This window comes from Oryctolagus cuniculus, chromosome 21 (genome assembly GCF_964237555.1).
Source record: "Oryctolagus cuniculus chromosome 21, mOryCun1.1, whole genome shotgun sequence".
Classification (NCBI taxonomy): domain Eukaryota; kingdom Metazoa; phylum Chordata; class Mammalia; order Lagomorpha; family Leporidae; genus Oryctolagus; species Oryctolagus cuniculus.
Genome location: NC_091452.1, coordinates 31299043 through 31325425, shown reverse-complemented (window position 1 = coordinate 31325425; position 26383 = coordinate 31299043). Strand labels below are relative to the sequence as shown.

Sequence of the window (26383 nt, the reverse complement as noted above, 5' to 3'; positions counted from 1 at the left end):
TTTTTGATGTCAGGATATTTATAGTTTTTCACTGTATGGTTCACATACCATTTATATACCTTCCTGAGCTTTTCAGAGTTACAGCTCTAAATATTGGATGATGTTTATTTTTATAAGGTTGCTTTGAAACTTGTGTGAGGGGGGAGGCTTTACCTTATTCTCATTGACATTTATTGGGTGCTCTGAGTGTTTCTGGATGCCTCATACGCAGGTCTGCTAGGAAATCTTTCCCTTGTTGACAGGTTCACTCACAATAGGTGCTTTGCCTGTTATAAATAGCTAATAGTAATTCTAAGGGATTAAAAAAAAATCAGTGATCCTTTTGGGCATATAGGACATTATTGCAATCTAATCATAAGCGAATTTTATTGCTTTGAAATAAATTTTCATTGCTGTCTTTTGGAAATAAAGTGTTTTTGTTTTGTTTTTGATATAGGAAGAATCTGCGGAATGGCGGCAGTTTCAGGCTGACCTCCAGACTGCGGTGGTCATTGCCAATGACATTAAATCCGAAGCCCAGGAAGAGATTGGCGATCTGAAGCGCCGGCTCCACGAGGCTCAAGAGAAAAATGAGAAACTCACGAAAGAGCTGGAGGAAATCAAGTCACGCAAGTATGTTCCGAGGAACTCACTGTGTGCTTCGGCTGCAGTAGAGGACACTTAGGTCCAGGCTGTGTGATGTGGTGTCATGGAAAGAATGTGGGTGGTGGTTTTTTCTCTTTTCTTTTTTTTTTTTTTTTTTAAGATTTATTTTATTTATTTGAAAGGCAGAGTGATACAGAGAGAGAGGGCTTCCATGCACTGGTTCATTCCCCCAAATGGCTGCAATGGCCAGGAGCCTACAACTCCATCCAGGTCTTTCATGTGGGTGACAGGAGCCCAAGCACTTGAGTCATCTCCTGCTACTTTGCCCCGTGCATTAGCAAGGAGCTGGATCCAAAGTGAAGCAGCCAGAATTCAAATTGGCACTCTGTATGGGATGTTGGTGTCATAGGCAGTGGCTTAACCTGCTTTGCCGTGCCGCGGGACCCAAGATGTAGGGTCTGACCCTACTGAATTTGGATCTAGTGGAAGTTACTCAGCTTTTCTGGGCCTCCTTTTGTGACACCTGTAAAGTATCACATTCTTAGGGATCTTTCAAAGTCACTGGTCCAGCTAATGATGGACGACCTTGAGGGAGCTGACGGGGTCCCTGGCACAGGGAATGTTGTGATCTCGCCTTTCCTCTGTCCCCACCATCCAGTCCTGCTACTTTTCTTTAGATGGTCGCCTTGTGATTAAGAATGTGGCCTCTGGAGGCAGACCAACTTGCTCCTGCCTAGCTCTGCCTCTTACCAGCTGTGTGCTCTGGGTGAGCAACATGAACTTCCCAAGCCTCAGTTATTTCACATTTAGAATGGAGACTGTACCACTTGCTTTACAGTGTTCTTGCAAGGATTTAATAAGATAATGCCTACAAAATGCTCAGGACAATAACCAGAATATTCAGGTAGTATTTTTGGAAACCCAAGGAAAAAATGGAAATACAAAAAAATGCAAGAAACAAAAGAAAAAGAAAAATGCAAAGGGAGTTTCCATCGCCTGAGGAATTTTCACTTATTTTATCTTATGCCACATGAATCTGCACGTTAGCATTTTTTCCCCCGCTCATATCTCTCTGATGTGAGACATGGGTGTTTTAACCATGAAGCTGCTCCTGAAAGCCTACTTTTTTTTTTCCCTCCCTTGAAAGGCAGAGTTAGAGAAGGAGAGGCAGAGAGAGATCTTGCATCTGCTGGTTTACTTCCCAAATGGCCTCAATGACTGGGGCTGGGCCAGGCCAAAGCCAGTCTGTTTCTCCCACGTGGGTTCAGGACCCCAAGAACTTGGGCCATCCCCCTCTGCTTTCCCAGGTGCGTTAGCAGGGAGCTGGATCTAAAGTGGAACAATGGGACTCCAACCGGCACCCATATGGGATGCTGGCGCAGCAGGCTGGGACTTAACCTGCTTCACCACAACGCCGGTCCCCTGAATACTTGAAAGGGAACATTCCATTGGATCCGGGAAGCTCCTCAGCCTTTGAGACCTGTTTAAAAGAAGTTTCCCCTGGAGGTGATAGCGTCTTGTGGCACTGTGCTTCTTGAGGTCTGTAGCCTCCTGAGGTTGTCAGACTGTTTCCACAGTACTGACATGTTTACTCGTCTCACTATGCTGACTCAGGCCCTGAGAGTGGAAGACAGACATAAACTGCTGAAGAATCGAGGCTTTGGTGGCACCACGTTACATGTCTAGTCACTGACAGTCTTCAGTGCCACACATTTGCATTTGAAAAGCAGTGTGGGTTTTGCTTCAAGATGTCCTTGATGAAGCAGTAAATTATTAGTTGCGCTGAATCTCAGTCCGGGATGTGTCTTCTAATGCTATTGTGACAAGGCGGGGAGAGCTGCGTCTGCCGCGTACCGCCACGTGGGCTTGGCTTGAGGAGAGTCCTGTGTGAGCCACCATTTTCCCTGGCAGTAACTGGCAGACAGCTGCATGTTCAGACTTTGGTGTTTGGTGGATGCCTCTTGAGAATGATGAAGAGAGAGTGTTACTTCCTGGAGAACAGGTTACAGTGTTTGTGCGTTGGTAAAATTGGACTTCCCAGTGAACAGAAGGATTTTGGAAAATTCATATCTGCAGTTGCAGGCTTGGCAGCTTCCCATGTTGAAAGAGTTGTCCGATGAGATCATTGGTGACTTTAACACATGTGATTTAAAAATATATATTATATAATGACAGGCATTTGGAAAATCTGTGTAACTCAGTGACCCGGTATTTTCCTTATGACCTATGCATGTCTTACATGGTCATGTATGGATGAAAGATCCATTCAAGGTACAAGGTAGAGCAGTGGATTTTAATGAGCAGAATAGGAAAAGTTTGTTTACGTGGGCCATCTTCTACTGCTTTCCCAGGCCACAGCAGAGAGCTGGATCGGAAATGGAGTAGACAGGACTCAAACTGGCACCCATATGGGATACCTACACTCCAGGCCATGGCTTTACCCACTATGCCACAGTGCTGGCCCCTGATACAATGTTTTAAAAAGTTATACCTTTTAATGTTTTTCAATTGGGGGTGGGGAATGTATATTTTCTTATCCATATGGTAAAATGCGCCAACTTTGATGTTGGTTTCAGGCAAGAGGAGGAGCGAGGCCGAGTGTACAACTACATGAATGCTGTGGAGAGGGATCTGGCAGCCCTGCGGCAGGGAATGGGGCTGAGTAGAAGATCCTCGACTTCCTCAGAGCCAACCCCTACGGTGAAAACCCTCATCAAGTCCTTCGACAGTGCATCTCAAGGTAATTCTTTACCATCGTGCCGAGGGCCTGTGGTCGTGTTTGTTTACCAACTGCGTGTTCTCTGGTCGAGTTTTGCAATCTCAATCCCTTCCTCTCCTCAGCCTGGTACTTTTGAGTTGGTATGAGGTGATTTTAAAAAGGAGATGAGTCTCTTCGGGTTCAGAAGTGTTGGGCCCAGACCTGAGACTTAATCCTGCACACATGTACTCCCATGTCTTTAAGTATTTGGATCACCTCTAGTCCGTCCCCTCCTCTGAACTCCTCAGTCCTGTTTGTACAGATGTCTGCGTGGCACTCAACTCGCAGGGGCCTCCTGCACGTCGTGTCCAAAACCAGCTTCTGGTTCTCCAGGACTTCTGGTTTTCTCCAGGTATAAGTGGTAACGCCTTTCTACCCAGTTACTTAAGCCAGAAATTTAGGAATCTTCCTTAAATCCTTCTTCCTCACTCCCACATCCAGCCTGTCATTAGCAAGTCCTGCTGATCCACCGTAACCACATATGTCTTTGCCATCTACTTCCTTGCATCTCGAGTGGCACAATCCTTAGTTCAAGCCACCGTTAGTCACTAATTTCAGGAACTTCGTATTTCATTTCAGGGTAGAAACATCTTTTTGTGCCTAAAGTCCTCTACTTGTCTGTTACAGTTGAGATGAAGTTCAGATCCCCAAATGCGTACAGAGTCTGAGGCTCAGCTGCCTGTCATGGCAGCTGAGTCACTGTCCCTTGTGTGCCACAGTCCAGCCACCAGGCGCATAGGGTTTTGAAGCGTCGTGCAGCTCCTCATCCTCCCTTCCATCACAGGACTACCTCGTTCCATCTGTCTCTACCTCCTGACTCCAAGAAAGGGAAGGAGACACAGTTGTTGTTTAAACCGACTACTTGTAACATGTTCTACAGTTTAAATTTTCATCTAGAAATTCTTTAAACTTCATTATAGGCTATTCGAGTTTATATTTTGTCATGTTACACAAATCAGTTTTCTTTGACTTAAACCAATAGTGAATATCACATGTACAGTCACACACACTGTTTGTGTAGACATTCTGGAGGGCAGTTAGGCATTTCTTTCTATTTAAAGTACCATATTCATGCACCCCAAAGTTCTTACACATAATGTTGGCACAAGTGTATAAAGATACACACAGAGTTTTCAATATAGCAGTCTTTTAAAAAAAGTAGAAATTACTTAAAGGAGACTTTTCAATACAGCATTGTTTGAAATAGTGGAAAACTTAGAAATTGCTTGAATGTGCATTAAAAGGATTTTGAAAGTTAGACTCATTAATATGGGGCTGGTGCTATGGCGGGTAAAGCCGCTGCCTTCAGTGCCATCATCCCATTTGGGTGCTGGTTTAAGTCCCGGCTGCTCCACTTCCAATCCAGCTCTCTGCTATGGCTGGAAAAGCAGTAAAACATGGTCCAAGTCCTTAGGCCCCTGCACCCACCTGGGACGACCTGGAGAAAGCTCCTGGCTCCTGGCTCCTGGCTTCTGATCGGCTCAGCTCCAGCCTTTGCGGCCAATTGGGGAGTGAACCAGCTGATGGAAGACCTCTTTCTCTCTCTCTCTCTCTCTCTCTCTCTCTGCCTCTCCTTCTCTTTCTGTGTAACTCTGACTTTCAAATAAACAATCTTTTAAAAAATAATAAAACAATGACTCATTAATACAGAATATCATACCATACTTGGTTGGAATTTGTATTTTAAGATTTGTTATTTATTTATTTGAAAAGCAGAGATACAGAGAGAAAGAGAAATCTTCCATCTGCTGGTTCACTCCCCAAATGGCTGCATCAGCTGGGGCTGGGCCAGGCTGAAGCTCAGGACCAGGAGCTGCCTCCAGGTCTCTAGCGTGGGTGCAGGGACTCAAGCACTTGGGCCATCTTCTGCTGCTTTCCCAGGCGCAGTAGCAGGGAGCTGGAACGGAAGTGGAGCAGCTGGGACTCAAACCAGCGCCTATATGGAATGCCAATGTCACAGGTGGTGACTTTACCCTCTACGCCACAGCACCGGCCCCTTGAATAACTATTTTAATGTAGACTAATAACAAATGAGTGAATTTTAAAAAATTAACTACTTTTGAACAGTTCAGAGAGGGAGACTGATATGCAGTGAGTGCAAAGCAAAAAATATGTGTGGAGATGAACTTTGCAGGAGGGCGTGAGGAAAGGCGAGCAGGGACTTGTTTAATCCACAGTTACTGATTGTCCACCATGATCCTCTTGCATTTTATGGTATGTGGATCTCATTGGTTTGTGGAGCACTTTATTTCTTTTAATTTTTTTTAAAGATTTATTTGTTTTTACTTGAAAGAGTTACACAGAGAGAGGAGAGGCAGAGAGAGAGAGAGGTCTTCCATCTGCTGGTTCACTCCCCAGTTGGCCGCAATGGCCGGAGATGCACTGATCCGAAGCTAAGAGCCCGGAGCCTCTTGCGTGTCTCCCACGTGGTACAGGAACCCCAGGACTTGGGCCATTTTCCACTGCTTTCCCAGGCCATAGCAGAGAGCTGGATTGGAAGTGGAGCAGCTGGGTCTGGAACCGGCTCCATATGGGATGCTGGCACCACAGGCCAGGGCATTAACCCGCTGTGCCACAGCACCGGCCCTTTTGAGCACTTTAAGTACATAATGCTAATTATTTATTTAGTTTTTGAATATTTGTTTATGTATTTGAAAAGCAGAGTTAGAGGGAGAGACAGAGCTGTTTCATCCACTGCTTCATGACCCAGGTGGTCACAATGGCTAGGGCTGGGCTAGGCTGAAGCCAGGAGTTTTATCCGGTTATCTCACGTGGTTGGCAGGGGTACAAGCACTTAGGCCATCTGCTGCTGTTTTCCCAGGCACATTAGCAGGGAGCTGGATCAGAAGTGGAGCAGCCTGGACATGTACCTGCACCCGTATTGAATACAGGTGTTGCAAGTGGCAGTTTAACAAGGTTGTGCCACAGTGCTGGGCCAGGGAACATAATGCTAATTAAAAAGCGAAAGTGAAATGACCAGAGTTAGCAGGATTGGAGACAAGCACAGCTAATCTGGGGGAGCAAGCCGTTCACCTGGTGGGAGGAGAGCACCTGTGTGCAGTTATTGTTCAATGGAGCTTAGAGCCTAGCCAAGACAGTTTCCAGGGGAATCGAGAGCATTGGTTACTCTGGGGAAATTCTTAGGTGGAGACCAGGCAAGAAAGCCTCCACTGCACCAGGCTGTGTTGATGATTTGCTTTACTTTTTTTTCTTTTTTTAGTTCCAAACCCTGCAGCAGCTGCAATTCCTCGAACACCTCTGAGTCCCAGTCCTATGAAAACCCCTCCAGCAGCAGCTGTGTCCCCTATGCAGGTGAGTGCCCGGGGCCACCCAGGAAAGAAGAAGCAGAGCCTCTGTCTCTGTGGAAAGCCTCTTTCTTTCCAGGCTTCTTATGGTGTCTCCACCTCCAGGAGGGAGGAAGTGGAAGTCAGCGAAACTTCGTGAGACCTAGGCATGAACTAGCACAGTGTGACTTGTGTCTCTTTCTTTGTTCCAAGCACTAGGGCACAGGGTCAGCTCAGGTGCAGGATGGGAGGAGGTCTGCACAAATCATGAATTCAGAGAAATGTGGCTTGTGTCGAGCACAGGGGCACCGCTGATTGTTTGTGTGCAGGTTTCAGTAGCTACTTCCTCATGGTGGAGGGTTGTTCCTCTGTGGTGCACAGGAGCTCCTTTCACTGTGCCTCATCCAGCCGTCCAGCTGCTTCTGGTGTGAGTGGCCTAAAATCTAGTGTCCTGTCATATAAGATGACCTTGGCTGCGTCTCTCTTCCCTGAAGTCATGGGATCCCAAGCATCATCATCATCATCTTTTTTTTTTAAGATTTTTTTTTTTTTTTTTTTTTGACAGGCAGAGTGGACAGTGAGAGAGAGAGAGAGAGAGACAGAGAGAAAGGTCTTCCTTTGCCGTTGGTTCACTCTCCAATGGCCGCCGCGGCTGGCGCGCTGCAGCCGGCGCACCGCGCTGATCCGATGGCAGGAGCCAGGAGCCAGGTGCTTTTCCTGGTCTCCCATGGGGTGCAGGGAAGATTTATTTATTTTATTTGAAAGTTGGAGCTACAGAGAGAGAGAGCGAGAGCGAGAGAGCTTTGATCCACTGATTCACTCCCTAAATGGCAGCAACAGCCAGAGCTGGGCTGATTGGAAGCCAGGAGCCAGGAGCTTCTTCTGGGTCTCCCACGCAGGCGCAGGGGCCCAAGGAGTTGGACCATCTTCTGCTGCTTTCCCAGGCCACAGCAGAGAGCTGGATCAGAAGTGGAGCAGCCAGGAACTTGAACCGGCACCCATATGGTATGCTGGCTCTGCAGGCGGCGGCTTTACATGATATGCCACAGCGCTGGCCCCAGCACTTTCTTCTTGAGTTGAGACCTTTCTGCTGTGTTTATTTCGCCCATGTGTTTTGTGAATGAACATTTTAACTTTTTCTCAGTAAGTTTGTGATAAAAGTGTGCTCCCGCTGCATTTGTAATGTTGCAAGTCAACAAGCTTCACATTTCCATGTATATCCAAGATATTATGTCTTTATTTAAATGGAGCAAGGGGAATTTCAATTTTTCCTACAGGTATTCAATGCTTTTTGTGGTTTAATCAATTTTTTTCTAAAGATCTAAAGATATAACTAAAAGCAAAAGAAAGGTACCAACTATAATGAACTTCAAATAAGATGTTTTCCTCTGTAATGTTTGCTGAAATTTGATGGTAAAGGCATCATTTTGTAAATCTGTGGAGCTAAGAAAAGTTTCATTTCTGTAACTTGAGAAAAGCTAACAGTTACAAGCTACATTTAGTAACTTTTTAGTACATTATTAGTACAGTGCTTCTCAAGCCTAATTGTATATAAAAATCATGTGGAAAGTTCTAAACACATAGGTTCCCAGGCCTCATGCTAGTGAGCAGAATCTCTGGGGACTGGGGCCCAAGATGAGGGTTGTTAGTTTTTCAGAAGTCGCTGGGTGGGAATTGTGCTTCTGGTCAGGAGCAAGAACGGGGACTGCTGTCCCGCACAACTAGAAGGATGGACAAAAATTGGGGCAGTTATTTTCAGGCCTGGTACTGTAAGTAGTACCAGGGCTGATACCTGAGAGAGTGAAGAAATGAGGTAAATCCCACTGTTTTTACTGGATGGTGGTGCAGGGAGTATGAACCCACAGGAGCAGGGAAAGGGAAACCAGCTGGATCTGAGGAGATGCAAATCAGCGTTCAAGGGGACTGAGACTGCTGGACTCTGCAGGGCAGAGCACCTGGGAAGAGGGAGCTGCACAGAGCAGAGGGTCCCTGTGAGTCTTGGGCCTGAATGCAAGTCTGCACATGCATAGAGTGCAGCCCCACAAGGGTGGGCAAGAACAACTTCCCAGGAACAGTCGTGGGAGCCTTTTGAGACTTCATAGATCACATAGGGTAGGGCATCATTTGTGTTCCCACCAGTCACAGTGCAGCATTCAGTAAAGACCCCTAAAAGGCCATCCTGTAAATGGAACTAAATAGCCCTAGAGTAAAGGCTACCCTAGGTTTGCCCTAACAGACCTTAAAAAAACAGCTTCAGTCAAACCAGAGAGGCCCATAAGTAACCGTGGCAGGCAGCCTGTACAGTGACTTTTGGGAGTCGGATCCTGATGAGCATTGGGTGGACTTTGTGATTTGCTTCTAGTGAATAGAATGTGGCAGCAGTGATGGGATGTCCCTTCCAAGGCAAGGTCTCCAGGGTTCTCTTGTTGTCTTTTATCAGCTTGCTTGGGGAGAGCCAGCTGCCGTGTTGCGAGCCAGCCTGTGGAGAGGCCCACATGAGCTAGCTTAGTAGCAGATTTCTGAGCCTGATGACAACTGCGTTGGCTGTCTTGGGAGAGACCTTGAGCCAGAGGCACCCCGCTAAGCTTTCTGACCTATAGAAACCATGAGATTATAAATGTTTATAGTTTTAAGCCACCAAAGTTTCAGGGTAATTTGTCATGTAGTAAAGATAACTAATACAGTAGCTTATTTACCTGTCAGAACAAAGTACAGTACTCTTTATAGAATTGTGATAAATACAGAGCTCCGTGTTATAAAATACATAATCTGGCATGTAGCACAAAATTACTACATAGTGAAGAAGCAGGAAAATGTGACCTATAACCAGGAAAAAAATTAGTCAATCCTGGAAAAGATAGAAATGATGGAATTAGTATACATGAATATGCCGTGTGTGCCTAGGGGTATGAAAGGAGACGTGCACATGACAGAGAATGGAGAGAACGGAGTGCAAGGTGAGAAAAAGAGCCCAGGAAAATGAATCACAGAGAGGAGTGAACAGACAAACTGAGCCTCTGACTTGGGGTAAAATTCAGTGTCCTTACAAACCTGACATTTGAATCCAAGGAAAAGAGTGTCAGAAAAGAACATTTGAAGAAATAATAGCTGAAGCTGACCCAAATTTGATAGAAGTTATATACTCACAGATCCAAGAAAACTAAGGCAAGCCAAGCATATACAAACACATGCACACCCTGCAACAAGGCACTGCTAAGGCCAGCCAGATAAGAAGGATCACAGACTGCTAGGTAGAAAGTACCCAAGTCAAAAGATAGTGGATGGCCAGCGCCACAGCTCACTAGGCTAATCCTCTGCCTGCGGCGCTGGCACACCGGGTTCTAGTCCCAGTTGGGACTCCAGATTCTGTCCCGGTTGCTCCTCTTCCAGTCCAGCTCTGCTGTGGCCCAGGAGTGCAGTGGCGGATGGCCCAGGTCCTTGGGTCCTGCACCCGCATGGGAGACCAGGAGAAGCTTCTGGCTCCTGGCTTCGGATCAGCGCAGCGCGCCGGCTGCAACGTGCCAGCCATAACGGCCATTTGGGGGGTGAACCAACGGAAAAAGGAAGACCTTTCTCTCTGTCTCTCTCTCACTGTCTAACTCTGCCTGTTAAAAAAAAAAAAAGACAGTGGAATGACATCGTTAAATGCAGGGAAGGGGTGGGGTGTACAGCCATCAGTTTAGAACTCTGTGTCTTCAAAAAATGGGGAGCGATTTATTAGGCAACTAAAAGCTGAGAGAGTTCTTTATCTGCAGAGCCTTGGAGTTGTGTGTGTTGTGGAAAATGGATGAAAAGTACTTGGGGCTGCTTTGTACTATCTGCAACTTCTGTGACTTTTATTATTTATTTTTTATTCTTTTTAAAGATTTATTTATTTGAAAGAGAGAGAGAGAGATCTTCCATCTGCTGGTTCACTCTTTAGATGGCTGCAATGGCCATGACTGGGCCAGGCCAAAGCCAGGAGCCAGGAGCTTCTTGTGGGTCTCTCACGTGCGTGGCAGGGGCCTAAGCCCTTCGGCAATCTTCTGCTGTTTTCCCAGGCCATTAGCAGGGAGCTGGATTGGAAGTGAAGCAGCCGAGACTCAAGTGGAACCGATACGCAATGCCAGCATCACAGGCGGCAACTCAGCTTGTTATTCCACAACAGTGGCCCCTCCATAATGATTTTAAAATCAAAGGTTACATAAAGAAAACTCAAAGCTCATGTGGTTTGCTCATGAATTCAGTCAAACTTTTGTGGGAGAAATAATTCATGTCTTTCAGAAAACAGAAGAGAAAGATATCCCAGTTCAATTTATAGAGCCAGCTTTACCTAAAGGCAAAACAAGACAAAGAATTACAAAAACAAAACAAAACTAATCAATATCCCTGATGAATATAGATATAAATCTAATGTATTAGCAGATTGGATCCAGCACAGTATAACAGTGTAAGTCTGCCATTACTAAGAACCATGCGTACCTGAGAAGAAAAGGTAAAATTTACTTCAACAGAATGAAAAAGGAAAAACCTGTGACTCTTAGTTTCTGAAGAAAAATGAAATTTCACACCCATTCAGAGTAAAAAATGCTTCAGCAAACTAGGAAGCTAGAAACACTTTGAAAAACATCCAGGAAAATGGGGTCTATGGAAAGTCTCCAGCTAACATAGCCAATGGAGAGACTGAGTGCTTCTTTTTTTTAAGATATTGCTTATTTATTTTAGGCAGAGTTACTGACAAAGGGAGAGACAGAGAGAAAGGTCTTCCATCTGCTGGTTCACTCCCCAGTGACTGGAGCTGGGCCAATCAAGCTAGGAGCCAGGAGTTTCTTCAGGGTCTCCTGTATGGGTGCAGGGACCCAAGCACTTAGCCCATCTTCCACTGCCTTCTCAGTCAGTCCATAAGCAGAGAGTTGGATTGGAAGATGAGCAGCCAGGAAATGAGCTGGCACCCACATGGGATGCCAGCACTGCAGGCTGGGGCTTAGCCTACTACATCACAGGGCTAGCCCCCTGAGTGCTTTCTTACTAGGACTGCACCAAGGCAAGGATGCCCATGCTCACTGCTTTTGTCTAACATTTTGCTTGATCTCCTCCTCTGTACAAGAAGGCCAAGGAGAGAAAAGACAGCAAACAGACGGGAAATGGAGAAGTAAAACTGTCATCATTTGCAGATGACATGATTGGTTACTTGAAAATCCCAAGGAATCCTCAGAAAAGCTTCTTGAGGTGAGCAGTGTTGCAGGATACAAGGTCACCACTTGACAGCCACCTAGACTTCCGTATTCTAGCACAGACAGTTGGGCTGCTGAAGTACTTAGCAGTACTTTAATGAAATATGTGCCACACCTGTAGATTGAAAGCTGTGAACTATTTCTGAGAGAAATTAAGTAGTGAATGAGAAGAGTTGCTGTGCTTAGGGTATAGAAGAGCCAGCATTATTAATATCTTGCAGTTCTCCTTCTCATTATCTTCATGTTCTACACAGTCCCAGTTAAGATCCCAGTGCCTTTTGGGGTAGCAGTTAACAAGACAATTTAAAATTTATATGGAAACGTGCAGAAGACCCTGAATATTCAAAGCATCTAAGGTGGTAAAAAAGAACAAACTTCAAGAACTTGCACTGCCAATTCAAGCATTTACAATAAAGGTAGATCAAGACAGTGCAGTTTGACATGGTTCAGTGTAGACAGTGGAATAGATACTGAGTCCAGAAATAGGCCAAGTGATTTTCCCAAAGGTGCCAAGGGAATTCAGTGGATGAGGCACGGTGTTCTGCAAGAGATCTGAAACAGCTCCATGTTCGTATGGGGTAACCTCAACCTCGTGGAATATGCAGAGGTTGAGGCTGACCAAACCTGTAAAATATCCACATGAGGACAGCAGGGAAAACCACTGTGACCTCAGAGACTGCAAAGACACTTACCTAGGATACACACGAAAAACATGAACCATGGAAGCAAATGGAAAAATTGGGCGTTAAAATGTAAAACTTCTCTGAAAGACATGAAGAAAATGAAAGGCAAACTTCAGACTTGAGAGAGTAAATTTGTAACACATTTATCTAATAAAAGACTTGCTTTCAGTAGAATAAAGACAAACAACCCAGTTAGCAGTGGGCAAAAGATTGGGGAAAAAAGCAGAGCTTCTCAAGGGAAGATAAACAAATGGCTTCCTATCTGTGAGAAGATGCACATCGTCATTGATCATCAGAGAAGCTGAAATTAAACCTGCGCTGGTATTCTGCTCCACAATCTGCAGAGTGGCCAGAATTAAAACACTAACAACATCAAGTGTAGGAAGGATGTGAAGAAGCTGTACCTCACACGTTTCTACTGGGAATATGAAATGAGTAATTAGAAGGTGCCTAGGTTAAAAAACTGGAGGAGTTGGGAGAGGGTGGTATTGTGGCACAGGAGGTTAGGTTGCCGCCTGCAGTGCCAGCATCACATATCCAAACACTGGTTTGAGTTATGGTTGTTCTACTTCTGATCCAGCTTCCTGCTAATCGCCTCAGGGAAGACAGGTCTCCTGTGTGGGTGGCAGAGACCCAAGCCATCTTCTGCTGCCTCCCAGGATGTGCATTAGCAAGAAGTTGGAAGTGAAGTAGTCAGGACTTGAAGCCTCACCCCTTTAAGAATTCTCTTTAAGCGGAGTAATGAAATTGTACTCAGAATACCATTGATTATCAGGGGTCACTGAGGTAGATTTGGGGTTGGAGAAAATGGGTGTGATTGTAAAAGAGTGGTAGGAGGGATCTCATGGTTAATGGAAGTGGTCTGTATCTTGTTTGCATCAGTGTCTGTGACCTGATTGTGATGGTCTAGTATAGATTTACCAGACAGTGCTGCTGGGTGTGTGATCTCTCTGTGACCTTTACTACAGCTTCATGTGAATGGATCTATAATTACCTCATAATGTTCAGTTTTTTAAAAAGTACATTTATCACTTCTGTGTGTATGTATGTATGTGTGTTATAAGGTTACTATAGCAGTGTGGAAGGAATTATCTATATTTATAACTAAATATTTACTCTCTAGCATTACTATCTTTTCTGAGTCCCAGCACTAGATTTAGCGTAACTTTGATACTGTTTATTTTATGGTTTCAGAGACATTCCATCAGTGGACCAATCTCAGCATCCAAACCCCTGACAGCCCTTTCAGATAAGAGACCAAACTATGGGGAGATCCCTGTTCAAGGTACAGTGTTTCAGACTTTTTTGGCTAACAAAATTATTATTCTCTTTGCTGTTAACATCACTTCAACCAATATGATGTGCATCACAATTGTCATCTTTTCATTCCTGTGACAGACTGCCCGAGGCAGGCTACTGTGTAAAAAAAAAGAGGTTTATTCCATGTCTTAGCTGTTGTGAGCTGCAGTAAACATGGGGGTGCAGATAACTCATGCCTGTCAACTGAAGACTGGATAAAGAAATTATGGGATATGTACTCTATGGAATACTACATAGCGGTAAAAAAAAAAATGGATGAATCTGGAAAACATCATACTTAATGAAATAAGCCAGTTTCAAAGGGACAAATATCATATGTTCTCCCTGATCTGTGATAACTAATAGAGCACCTAAAAGGAAATCTGTAGAAGTGAAATTGACACTTTGGGAAGCAATGACTTGAACAGCCCTTGTCTTCTTCATACTATTTGTTGAACTCTTTACTTAACGTAGAGTTAATCACATGTATATAAAGTCAATTGAAAATAGATCTCAGTAAAAAATAAGAATAGGAATAAGAGAGGGAGGAGGAAGTTTGTAACTGTAAAGCTGTGTATTTCAGCATACATTCCTACAGACATACTTCTAAGGGTATAGTTTAAAAACTTGCCATGGGACCCCAAATCCCATTAAGCTGGGTGGTAAAAAATGCCATCTTAAGTATTAAAGTGATCATATTAAGTGTTAAAGTGATCATATAGATAGGATTAAGTGTTAAAGGGATCATATAAATAAGATCAAGTGTCTGGTAATAATAATAGATAAAATTCAAAAGGAGAGAATGTTCCAATATGGGAAGCAGTTCACACAGCAGACTCACAGAATGACAATTGCTTTAAATAGCCCTCTGACCTCAGAATCAGCCCTTAAGACATCCTGGTCTGGCTGAAAAGCCCATGAGAGCATTTCAGGCATGGAAAGCCAAGACATTGTTGCAAAAAAAAAAAAAAATCCTACATGAAGGATCTCTGAGAGAGAGACCCCAGTGGAAAGAAGAGACCATCAAAGAAGGAGGTACCTTTCTCTGAAGGGAGGAGAGAACTTCCACTTTGCTTATGGCCTTGTCTAAATACTAACAGAGATTGTGGATTCAAAAGGCTTCCATAGCCTAGGCAGCTCATGTCAAGAGCCCCAGGTAGTCACTGACATCATACATAAGAGTATTAATTGTTAAATTAACAACAGGAGTCACTGTGCACTTACTTCCCATGCAGGACCTCTGTCCTCAGTGAGTTTTATTAAGAGAATTTACCATAAAACTTGTTCCCAATTTTGTGTGTGTGTGTACGCATGCACAAATTGTTGAAATCTTTACTTAGTATAGAGTTGGTCTTCTGTATATAAAGTTAATTGAAAATTCATCTTAATGGAAAATGGGACTGGGAATGGAGGAGGGAGGACAAGGAGGAGGTGGTGGAGTGGGAGTGTGGGTAGGAGGGTGGGTATGCTGGAAAGAATCACTATATTCCTAAAGTTGTGCTTATGAAATTTGTACTCATTAAATAAAAGGTGTCTTTGGGGACAAAAAAAAAAAAAAAAAAAAGGTTCTGCAGGTACCGGGATTCCGTCATGACAGCTCCAGTCATCATAATAGCCTCATTCAATCCTGATTACTCCCCAAAGGCCCTCCTCTGAATGCTACTCTCTTAATACCTCACAGTAGGGGTGAGAGTTGTTCAGTTAAAGTACCAGGAGCACTGGTGCTGCAGACTCTGCATGGCATCGGTGTGAATTCAGTGTGGTGATGGAACTCCTCATCGCGAAGTCTTTCCTGAGTATCGGGCAGACTGGTTGTGTACAGTTAGGGACAGTGAGACAGGAGATGCTGCTGCTGTCTCCCCTGCACAGAGAGGCTTTATTTGCTGCCTTTTCACTCCTGGTTCGTTCTTCATTCCTGACCCAAGCTCTCCTCCCACTCAGAAAGCCCACTTGCTAAGGGAACAAATAATGGAAAATTTAAAGTCTCCTTGACCCAAGCACTTTGTGTCTCCTCTTCCTGTTTTGACGTCCCACCTCCCGGCTGGATCTACAAATGGTTTCTGTGTGTGCGCAGAGGTCCTTGGCCTCACCGCAGCCTGGCTGTTGGTCTCTTTGATGCAGTCCCTCATCTGTAACCAGGAATAGTGATGAGCACCAGTTCCTCTCTTCAACCCTGCAGCCAGACTCTCCTTTTACCCCATCATACCTGCAGCTGCTGAGGTCATGTTGCCAGCCACGTGAGCTCTCAGTCCTGCTCTGATACACACAGGCAGCCTGATTGGGCACCATGGAACACTCCCTCTTCTGAGCTGTTCTCTTGTTTTCCCAACACCACACTCCTGTGTCTCCTCCATCTCCTGTGCCAGTCTCTCTTCCTGACCTGTAAGTGTTGTGGCCCAGAGCTCAGCCTCTGGGCCTTTGTTCTCTGTGCACGCTCACACTTTGTTACTGTTTCCTTTCTCATGGCTTTAAACACTGTTTCCCCTGCTGAGGATTGTGCCAGTCTCCTCTCCAGCCTCTTCCTCCCCTCTGGGCCCCAGAGTCACACATGCAGTTGCCACTTGACATCCTTGTTGTAGTAATTGAATATTTGCAGGCTGAATGTGTCCGGGACGAGATTCCCACACTTACCACATGGAATCTGCCTTCCCCATCTCAGTTGATATACCCTAGAGTCAACCTTAACTCCTCACTCCATCTTAGATCTGTTGTGTGTTAAAAATGACCCTGCTTGGCTGGCACCGCGGCTCAATAGGCTAATCCTCCGCCTGCAGCGCCAGCACCCTGGGTTCTAGTCCCGGTCGGGGCGCCGGATTCTGTCCCGGTTGCCCCTCTTCCAGTCCAGCTCTCTGCTGTGGTCCGGGAGTGCAGTGGAGGATGGCCCAAGTGCTTGGGCCCTGCACCCGCATGGGAGACCAGGAGGAAGCACCTGGCTCCTGGCTTTGGATCAGCGCAGTGCGCCGGCCACAGCGCGCCAGCTGCAGCGGCCATTGGGGGCTGAACCAATGGAAAAGGAAGACCTTTCTCTCTGTCCCTCTCTCTCACTGTCCACTCTGCCTGTCCCCCCCCCCCCAAAAAAAAAAAAGCCCTGCTTTTCAAAATACATCCAGAATCAGTAACAGTCTTCCTTGTACTGTCTTGTCATCTAAGCTGCTGCCCCTTCTCCCTAGGGTTCTGGGAAAGGATACCTGATCCTTCTCAAAGTGTATTCCTTTTTTCTTTTTATTTTATTATTATTATTATTTTTTGACAGGCAGAGTGGTCAGTGAGAGAGAGAGACAGAGAGAAAGGTCTTCCTTTTCTGTTGGTTCACCCCCCAAGTGGCCGCTATGGTCAGTGCACTGCAGCCAGCGCGCCGCGCTGATCCGCAGCCAGGAGCCAGGTGCTTCTCCTGGTCTCCCATGCGGGTGCAGGGCCCAAGGACCTGGGCCATCCTCCACTGCACTCCCGGGCCACACCAGAGAGCTGGTCTGGAAGAGGGGCAGCCAGGACAGAATCTGATACCCCGACTGGGATTAGAACCCGGGGTGCCGGCGCTGCAGGCAGATGATTAGCCTATTGAGCCGTGGCGCCAGCCCTTTTTTATTTTTAAGATTTATTTAAGAAGCAGAGAGAGAGAAAGAAAGGGTCATGGAGTGGGGGCCCGCTGATGACATTAGTGGCTTTTTAAAAAAAAAAAAAAATTTTTTTTTTTAAATTTTTATTTGAAAGTCAGAGAGAGAGAGAGAGAGATATTTTCCATCCCTCTGCTGGTTCACTCCCCAGATGGCTGCAATGATCGGACTGAGCCAAGCTGAATCCAGGAGCCAGGAATTCCATCTGGCTCTCCCATGTCGGTGGCAGGGGCCAAACCACTTGGGCCATCCTCCTCTGCTTTGCCAGGCAGGGAGCTGGATCAGATGTCCAGCAGCTGGGACATGAACTGGCACTCAAGTGGGCTGCCGGCGTTGCAGGTGGCAGCTTAACCTGCTGTGCCACAATGCTGGCTTCATATTTTTTTTTGAGATTTTAAAGTTGTTTTTGGCAGGAGCATTGGTCCATTTGGAATTACTCCTCGACTAACAGAAGGTGCATGTTCAGCTGCTATTTTTATTTCTTTAATTAATTAATCATCTTTTTTAAATTAGGAAAGGCTCCTATTTTAAAATCCATTATTTTGCCAGTAAATTTGATTTGGAAAACAATAAAGGGACAACTGTTTCTCTGATTTCTGAAATAAGAGAACTAAGGTCTGGTGTGCTCCTGTTATCTCTAGCCGTCTGTTGGAAGCAAGCAGAATACATATCTCTCTCCAGGTTTATTCCTTTTCTGGGCCTTGGATCCTATCCCCGTGGGCTTTCTCAGATGCTATTAGCCACCTGCTGTTGCCTGATCATCCCCTTCTCCTGGATCTTCATCTTTGTCCTCTTTGCTGATTCCCTTCTGTCATCATTTAAAAATGCTTACAACGGTCCCATGCGAAGGGGGAAGAAAACCCTCCCTCTCTCACACACTCAATGCTTTGCTTTCTCTTACCCTTCAACAACTTATCTCCCCATTTTTACCAACTTCCACTCTCCCCTCAGCACATTCTAATCTTACTTTTGTCCCCACCAAGCTATTGAATTATTCAAGTGAAGCTGCCAGGGACCTCCATGTCACCCAGTAGACTCCCACCCCATCAGCCATACACTGATGATTCCCAGAACTGTGATGCACACTTCAGACTTTGTTCTGAACTGGCTGATTGCCTGCTCCACATCTTTCCCTGGGTACCTCAAAGCATTCTCGAATTCAGTGTGTCCACCTCTACCTCTCTTCCTTTCCTAACACACCTTGCCTTTCCATCTCTGTACATAGTACCTCCTTCCTTCTCACATCTGCATCCGGTTGGTCAGGATGTCTGTTGATCCTGCCTGCTTGAATCTGTTCGCTTTACCTCTTCGGTGATGTCACCGAAGGCCAGGTCGTCACCATCTCTGTACAGGAGCTGGTCATCGTGCACGCACCATTACCCCTCCCCAGTGCTAACCAGATAGACCCTCACTGTCTGCTCATTGCAGCAGGGTGAGTCCAAGCTCCTCCCTGTGGAATGAGCCTGCGTGACCTGCCCTTGCCCTCCACCGTTGCCGCCCTGCATTTCTCTTGGTGTTTGCTGAATGCTCTTTTCCTTCCAAGCTCTCCTTTGCCTGTATAAAAACCATTAATTATTATTCTAGTCTTAACTTTGCTGTCATTTCCTGAGGAGGCCTTTCCGGACCTCCCCTCGAGATCAGCCATGTTGCCCACTGTGTTCCCAGAGCCCCAGGTACTTAACTCCAGCCAGCACTCATCATGATTTTATGGATGTCTGCTTCCGCTCTGGACCTGAGCTCCACGAGGACACATCCTCAGTCGCCTTGCTTCTTTCTCCTGACCTTTGCACCAAGCCCGGTGCTGGCGAGTGCTGGCGAGTCGTAGACAGACACCCCCTGGGTTTTGTTTGATGAATGGATTAAAGACAAAAATAACTCCATATGGCAATAGGGTAGGATTTTTCTTTTTTTTACTGTAATATGCAATCTGCAGCCTGCTATAGTTGACTGTGGTGCACTAATCTTATCTCCTGAAGGAGGCTCTGCCGGACAGTGTACCGTGAAGGTGGAAACCAGCCTGCGCACCGCAGAAGCCACCGTCCAGTGTTGTCCCTGTGCCAGGCACCGCTGGGCAGATTGGATTCTCGCAGGGAAAATAACTTCTTGGGCTGGCAGCACACACAGTGCTGTAGCTGTTGAAAGCCACCACAGATGACTCTAAAACAAATAACCTATCTGGGCCTTCAGAACATTTTTGTGCATTTTAAGAAAGTTCAGGTATTGGGCTACAGCAGGGTTTGTCTGTGGCACTGCGATTAGAAATGCCGCGCACACAAGGCTTACCGAGGTGGTAGGCATGCGTATCAGCAGTGAATTCTGTGGACCTCTTTTCACTTGTGTGCCTGCAGCATGCACTGTAAAAGAGCGCAAGTTACGTACTACATATGTCCCTTAGAAACACTTCCTATCTCGGGAATGGCCAGGACTGTTGCCTGTGTCTAGAGCTGACACTTCTGTTTTGATTTCTTTCTCACTTTTGTTTTTGCTTTCTTAATTTGCTGTGTTACTCTTTGGGAGACTAAGACTTTGAGGGAAATGACCACAGTTTCATAATTGTTGAATGGAATTTTTGATTAAATCCAAAATGCCAATTTCCGTTTTCTGCAATTTCTGTGTTCTGCTGACTGTTTTGTCTGTCAGACTGTGCATAAAATGCTCTTCCCGTCAGGAGAAATGCCAGTTGCCGGCAGGGCCCGGGATCATGACTGATGCCTGCTGTTGGCTCTCTGCACAGGGTTGGTGTTTGTTCAGGATGAGCGAGCTGTCAGGACTCTAGGCACTGTAGGTCCTGTCTTCACTGAGATCCTGAGCCCGGTCTTCCCACACCAGACCAGGTGTTTCTCAGACCCTGTTGGAGTGGAGGACATGCTGTCCTGAGGAGACAGTGTCACTTGCCATTACTTTTGACATCCTCACATTTTGAAGGGGATAATTGTTTACATTGTCAGTTCCAGAAAAGTGGTGGCCACGCTTGGACAGCAAGGCCAGTGGTCTTCATGAAACATGGGGGTTTCTTCCTCTACAGGGGTCTTTCTCACCAGTCTGGTCTCATCCTCACACTCCCAGCCTTGGTCAGTCAGAACACAGCCTGTCTTCCTCATGCTGCCTGCAGGCAGCCTGCGGTTGGACTTGCGTGGCGTGCACTGTGTGTGTGGGTGTATGGTGGGGTGAGGGAAAGGGGGCACACCTCCCTGGATATGGGGTGGAGGGAAAGGTTCTGAGGAAATGATGTTCTGCTAAGACCTGAAGGACGGCAAAGTTGGCCAGGCTAAGGAGGCAGTGGAGGAGGGGCAGGAAGCCTGGGGACAGACAGTCGGTGCCAAGTCTCTAGGAACTGGAGAAACTCCAGGACAAAGGGAGGAGTAGGCCGGGGTGAGGCTGTAATCACAGATGCTAGAGGCTGTGGCATCTCATTGTGATTCTGCCTGAACCTCAGAACTTGAGGCTTTCTTGTTGCCCTCAGGCTGAAGTCCACACAGCAGGCAGCCTCCTCCTCCCTGTAAGCCCCCTGTCCTCTGTCAGGTCTGTTTCCCACATACCCCAGTTTGCAGCCATCTAGGCTTTGTCATTGTCCACTGTACCTTTGCTGTGATGCTATCTGCTTCCCCACACCTCTTCCCTACTAGGAAGGTCCAGCTACCCGAAATCCAAGTGGCTGGCTTTTCCCTCTGTGGTTTCAGAGCCCCTTATCAACTTGTTATTCTGATGATCGTATATGTGTGTGGTGGGCCCACGACACACAGGGACAAGGCTCTAGCTTAGTTTGTCATGTGACCGAGATGCACTAGGGGATCTGTGAGCGTGGGTTGAATTGCACTGGAGAGGTAGGTGGAGTCAGTGATTCAGAAGCACTCATCTGTGTGGCCTCGGTGGGCCCTGGAAATAAAATGTTGAGTGGAATGTTCTCTCATCCTCAAGAGTTGCTCTGGGTGAACAGACTGTGAGGACTGGAGGGATTGGGAAGGAAAGTGAGCTGCAAGGTTGAGAGAAGTCAGACTCGCCTTCCCTGAACCCTTGCGATCCTCACTGGCATCAGATTTCTCTATTGTGACCTTCTTCTCTTGTGCAGAGCACCTGTTAAGGACGTCGTCCACCAGCCGACCTGCCTCACTGCCCAGAGTACCTGCCATGGAAAGTGCCAAGACCATCTCAGGTAATGACCTTTATCTGAAATTTCGTTCCAAAAGACTCTCCAGAAGTTACGCTAATTGTCCTGAATACTTTCTCGTTAGACTTATTCAACTCTACTTGCCTCTTCAGCTCTTAAGTTGATTATTTTTCACTTTGAATTTGTCCTGTAGTATCTTCTAAATTCTATGGAGATCACATTTTCAAAATGTGATTTAAAAACAAAAATAAAGGGCCAGCGTTGTCATGCAGTGAATAAAAGCCACTGCCCATAGTGCTAGGAGTTCCATATGGTTGCCGGCTTAAGTCCCAGCTGCCCTACTTCTGATCCAGCACCCTGCTAATGGCCTGGGAAAAGCAGTGGAAGATAGTCCAAGTGCTTGGGCCCCTGCCACCCACATGGGAGACCTAGAAGTTTCTGGCTCCTGGCTTCAGCCTGATCTAGCCCTGTGCCCCAAGCTGTTGTGGCCATCTGGGGAGCGAACTAGCAGGTGGAAGATCTCTTTTCCTGTCTTTCCCTCTCCCTGTAACACTGCCTTTCAATTAAATAAAGAAAGCTTTAAAAAAAGTAAATAATAACAAAACCAAAAAGCTAGAGAGTTCCTTTCATTTAACAAATACTTACTAAGCATCTACAGCAGGGGTGGAGAGTGTCTGGTCCATGGGCCATTTAAGGCCCATGGAATCATTTGGTTTGGTCCTGCTGAGGCAACAACAGGCCTTTCTCAGCCTAATCTCTCTATTTCATATAAATTTCTGAGAGGTTTTATCATGCAGTTTCCTAGTACTCAGCTTAACAGAAACTACTGATTTAAAGCATAAAAACAATTGAGAGGGGTGGGTGTTTGGCGTATTGGTGAAGCTGCTGTCTAAGACCCCTGCATTTCATATCAGAGTGTCTGGGTTCAGGTTCCCTCGCTGTTCTCTCTCTCTCTCTCTCTTTTTTTTTTGACAGGCAGAGTGGATAGTGAGAAAGAGAGACAGAGAGAAAGGTCTTCCATTGCCGTTGGTTCACCCTCCAATGGCCGCCCCGGCTGGCGCGCTGCGGCCGGTGCACTGCGCTGATCCGAAGGCAGGAGCCAGGTGCTTCTCCTGGTCTCCCATGGGGTGCAGGGCCCAAGCACTTGGGCCATCCTCCACTGCCTTCCCGGGCCACAGCAGAGAGCTGGTCTGGAAGAGGGGCAACCGGGACAGAATCCGGCGCCCCGACCGGGACTAGAACTTGGTGTGCCAGTGCCACTAGGTGGAGGATTAGCCTAGTCAGCCACGGCGACGGCCGTCGCTGTTCTCCATTCCAGCTTCCTGCTAATGCACCTGCTGGGAGGCAGCAGGAGATGGCGCAAGAAATTGGGTCCCTGCCACCGTGTGGGAGACACGGGTTGAGGTACTGGCTCCTGGCTTGGCCTTGTTCATCCTTGGCTGTTGTGGGCATTTTGGGAGTGAGCCATCAGAGGGGAGATGTCCCTTCATTTCTCTTTCAAATAATTTTTTAAAAACATTTTTGACGGGGAAAACTTATGCTGGAAATGTGTAAGTGTGTCATTTTAAGATCACGTCATAGGAGATTGCGTCTGTCCCCATTTCATCTTTGAGGATGGTGCTTTACTAACACAGAATTATATTCTCTTTGTGGCTACCCTAAAATCAAGAAGATCGTAGCCACTAAAAGAAGGATACTTGATGGCAGAAGGGAGTTACTGATGTGTCACAGTCACAGTCTGAGGAAGAGGCAGTTAAGGGTTCCTGCAGATTCACCTTCTGAGCTGAGAGAGAACAGGTCTGGGGGCCGGGCCTTAGCTCCGCTAAGCTTCCAAGGCCCTCCCAGCATTCCTCAGGGCCGCCTTCTTGAAAGCTGCTTTTGTTGTAACTGTTCTCGGTGCTGAAGTGGCCACTTCCATCTCACTGTTCCCAGAACTTAGCAGTTCTAACAAGTGTCTTACAGAGCCAGACTTTCAGAGTCAGGCTTTTCTGAAAGATTGTTGCTATGTCTCCAGAGTTGACTTGCTTCCTGGATTCACCTTTTACAGTGAAGCCTGATGGAGAATTCTGGGTAGCATCTCTTCCCTTCTCTCCCCTGGCAGAGTTATCGGCCAATATCAGAAGGGCTGTGTTCATTGCAGGCGTGGGTGCTGGGCAGGGATGAGTAGTTGCAAGTGCTCTGTTGCAGTCACCAGCCTTTGTTTTTGTTTGCTTTTTTGAAGATTTATTTTTACTTTATTTGGAAGGCAGAGTTACATTGTGAAGAAGTAAGACAGAGACAGAGAGAGAAAGAGAAAGAGAGAGATCTTCCATCTGCTGGTTCACTTCCCATATGGCTTCAACAGCCAGGGCTTGGACCAGGCTGAAGCCTGGAGCTTCTTCTGGGTCTCTGAAGTGTGTGCAGGGGCTGAAGTACTCGGTCCATCCTCTGCTGCTCTCCCAGGAACACTAGCAGGGAGCTGGATCTGAAGTGGAACAGCTAGGTGTGGAACTGGGATGTCGACGTCATGGCAGAGGCTTAACCCTCTATGCCACAATACCAGCTCCTAAGCCTTTGGTTTCTGGTTGTATTTGTACTTACTATATAGATACTGTGAGTGTTACAGGGTTGGCTAGAACATACTCGAATGTGTGGAGCTCAATGCATAGTTCAACTACCTGTTCACAGAATTTTTTAAAAAATGTATCCATGTGAGAGACAGAGACAAAGGCAGAGAACCTTCATCTACCGACCAACTCCATATACCCCCATTAGCCAGGGCTGGGAACCCAATCTAGGTTTTCCACATGGATGGCAGGAGCCCAACCACCTGAGCTGTCACTTCCTGCCTCCCAGGGTCTGTGTCAGCAGGAAGCTGGAATCAGGAGCTGGAGGTGGGTATCAAACCCAGGCACTCTGATATGGGATGCTGGCGTCTTAACTGCTAGGCTAAATGCCTACCTCTCATGGATTTTTTTATGAAAAAAATGGAGAAATCCTTTCTAGTTATACCATAAGGAAATATGTATTCTTTTTGGAATCTTCAGAAGAAAATATCTCAGGAACTCACTCTAAGATATTTTTGTTATAAAATATGTAAATGACTGTTTCTCACCATCAGTGTCTCGACGAAGTAGTGAAGAAATGAAACGGGACATCTCTGCGCCCGAGGGAGCTTCGCCAGCCTCTCTCATGGCCATGGGCACCACGTCACCCCAGCTCTCGCTGTCCTCCTCTCCCACAGCGTCTGTGACCCCCACCACCCGCAGCCGGATAAGGTAGAGAGCAGATGACACTGATGCATCTCATGCACACCTTTCCTGGCCTCTGAGCCTAAATGATGGGGTTGTGAAATAGTAGCATGTGTGCACTGTGCTTTTTCTCTCTTTTGGTGTTAAGTGTTTAACTGACTTATTCCACATTGAGAAGTAGATAGATGACATAGAAGATACTGATCAAATGAAATAGCTAATTCCTTTCCTCAAGCAGTTTTTGTTTTGCTTTTTAAAATTACAGTGAACAGTTGAGGGGTAAAGTAAGTAGTGTGAAATCTGAATGCCTGGGGTGTGGGTGGGGTCAGAGAAGGCCTCCCTAGGAGGTTGGGTGGAACTGAGCAGACCCTTGAGGGTGGGGAGAGAAGAGGTGACCATCGGCAAGAATAGTACCCTCTCTGGGTAAACAAATGAGGACCTGGGCCAGGGGGACATTGTAGGCAGGTGGCACTGCAGATTCTGAAGGCAGATGCAGACAACCAGGGAAAGGTGTCCCGGCCATGTCAGGGGTGATAGAAGCAAAGATTGAACAGGTATGGCCAGGTGGTGGAGCCCCTGTGAAGCCAAGTTGAGTCCCTGTGATGTGGTAGAAGCTATAAAGTGGAATAGCTAAGTCTGTGTGAGAAGGTGATCAAAGGACTGGTCTGTTCTGGAGGAGCATCGGGGAAAAAGAGCCTTTCTGAAGCAGACACAGCACGTCTGCAGCAGGGGAGTAGCAGAGGAGAGGACCTCAGGAGAGCGTTGCACCAGGAGGTCTTGTTTTTCAAACAAGAGATGATTTCAGCAGCAGAATTTTAGGAAAGGAATGTGAAGATGGGCCATATCAAAGGTGGCTCTACTTGTTTAGAATTGGAGTCTGAGAATGTGATGCTACGTTCAACAAAACAGATGTCAAAAATGTAGCGTCCATAGTTTACAAGGATAAGGAGAGACTGTTGACAATAATTAAGAAGAATTAAAGGAAGGATAGGAATGGATTTCAGAAATTTAACTATGTATTAATTTGTGGGCTTGAAGATAAAATGAGATATTTGATCTTCCCAAATTTAAATTATGAACTTACTTCAGATGGTGGTCCCACAATGGGGGTACCATGGGAGCAAGTAGGGAGTGCAGTGCTAAGGGGAGCCAGAGTCTTTGTGTCCCAGCTGATGGGTTCACTCCTCCTGGCTCCCCACTAAGGAGCTGTGATCTTCAGCAAGGTGTCTCCTGGCCTTAGTTTCCTCATTTTAAAATGAAGAGGTTAGGGATGAGTGTTGTGGGGCAGTGTGTTAAGCTGCCACTGTATCCTGTATCTGAGTGCTGCTTGACCCCTGGCTATTCCACTTCCAATCCAGCTCCCTGTTAATGTCCCTAGAAGACAGGAGATGATGGCTCAAGAACTTGGGTCCTTGTCACCCACATGGGAGACCCTGGCTCCTGTCTTTGGTGTTCCCTGGGTATTGTGGCCATTTGGGGTGTGAACCAGCAGATACAAGTGCTTTTGGCTGTAGTACACATTCTCTTTTTCTCTCTCTCTTGATTTTTTTTAAATATAAAGATTGATTTATTTATTTATTTGAAAGGCTGAGTGACAGAGAGAGAGAGA

General features: G+C 46.3%; 1 protein-coding gene across 4 annotated transcripts in view; it reads left to right on the top strand.

Annotated features, from left to right (window-relative positions):
* The window catches only part of SPECC1L (sperm antigen with calponin homology and coiled-coil domains 1 like), a 135148-nt gene that overhangs the window by 65143 nt on the left and 43622 nt on the right, over positions 1–26383 (top strand). For all 4 annotated transcript variants that reach the window (XM_051837119.2, XM_070065956.1, XM_051837120.2 and 1 more), the window contains 6 exons: positions 437–612; positions 3162–3325; positions 6564–6655; positions 13718–13808; positions 21506–21589; positions 24645–24801. In XM_051837119.2, the coding sequence (XP_051693079.1) occupies positions 437–612; positions 3162–3325; positions 6564–6655; positions 13718–13808; positions 21506–21589; positions 24645–24801 (764 nt within the window). The remainder of the gene's footprint in view (positions 1–436; positions 613–3161; positions 3326–6563; positions 6656–13717; positions 13809–21505; positions 21590–24644; positions 24802–26383) is intronic.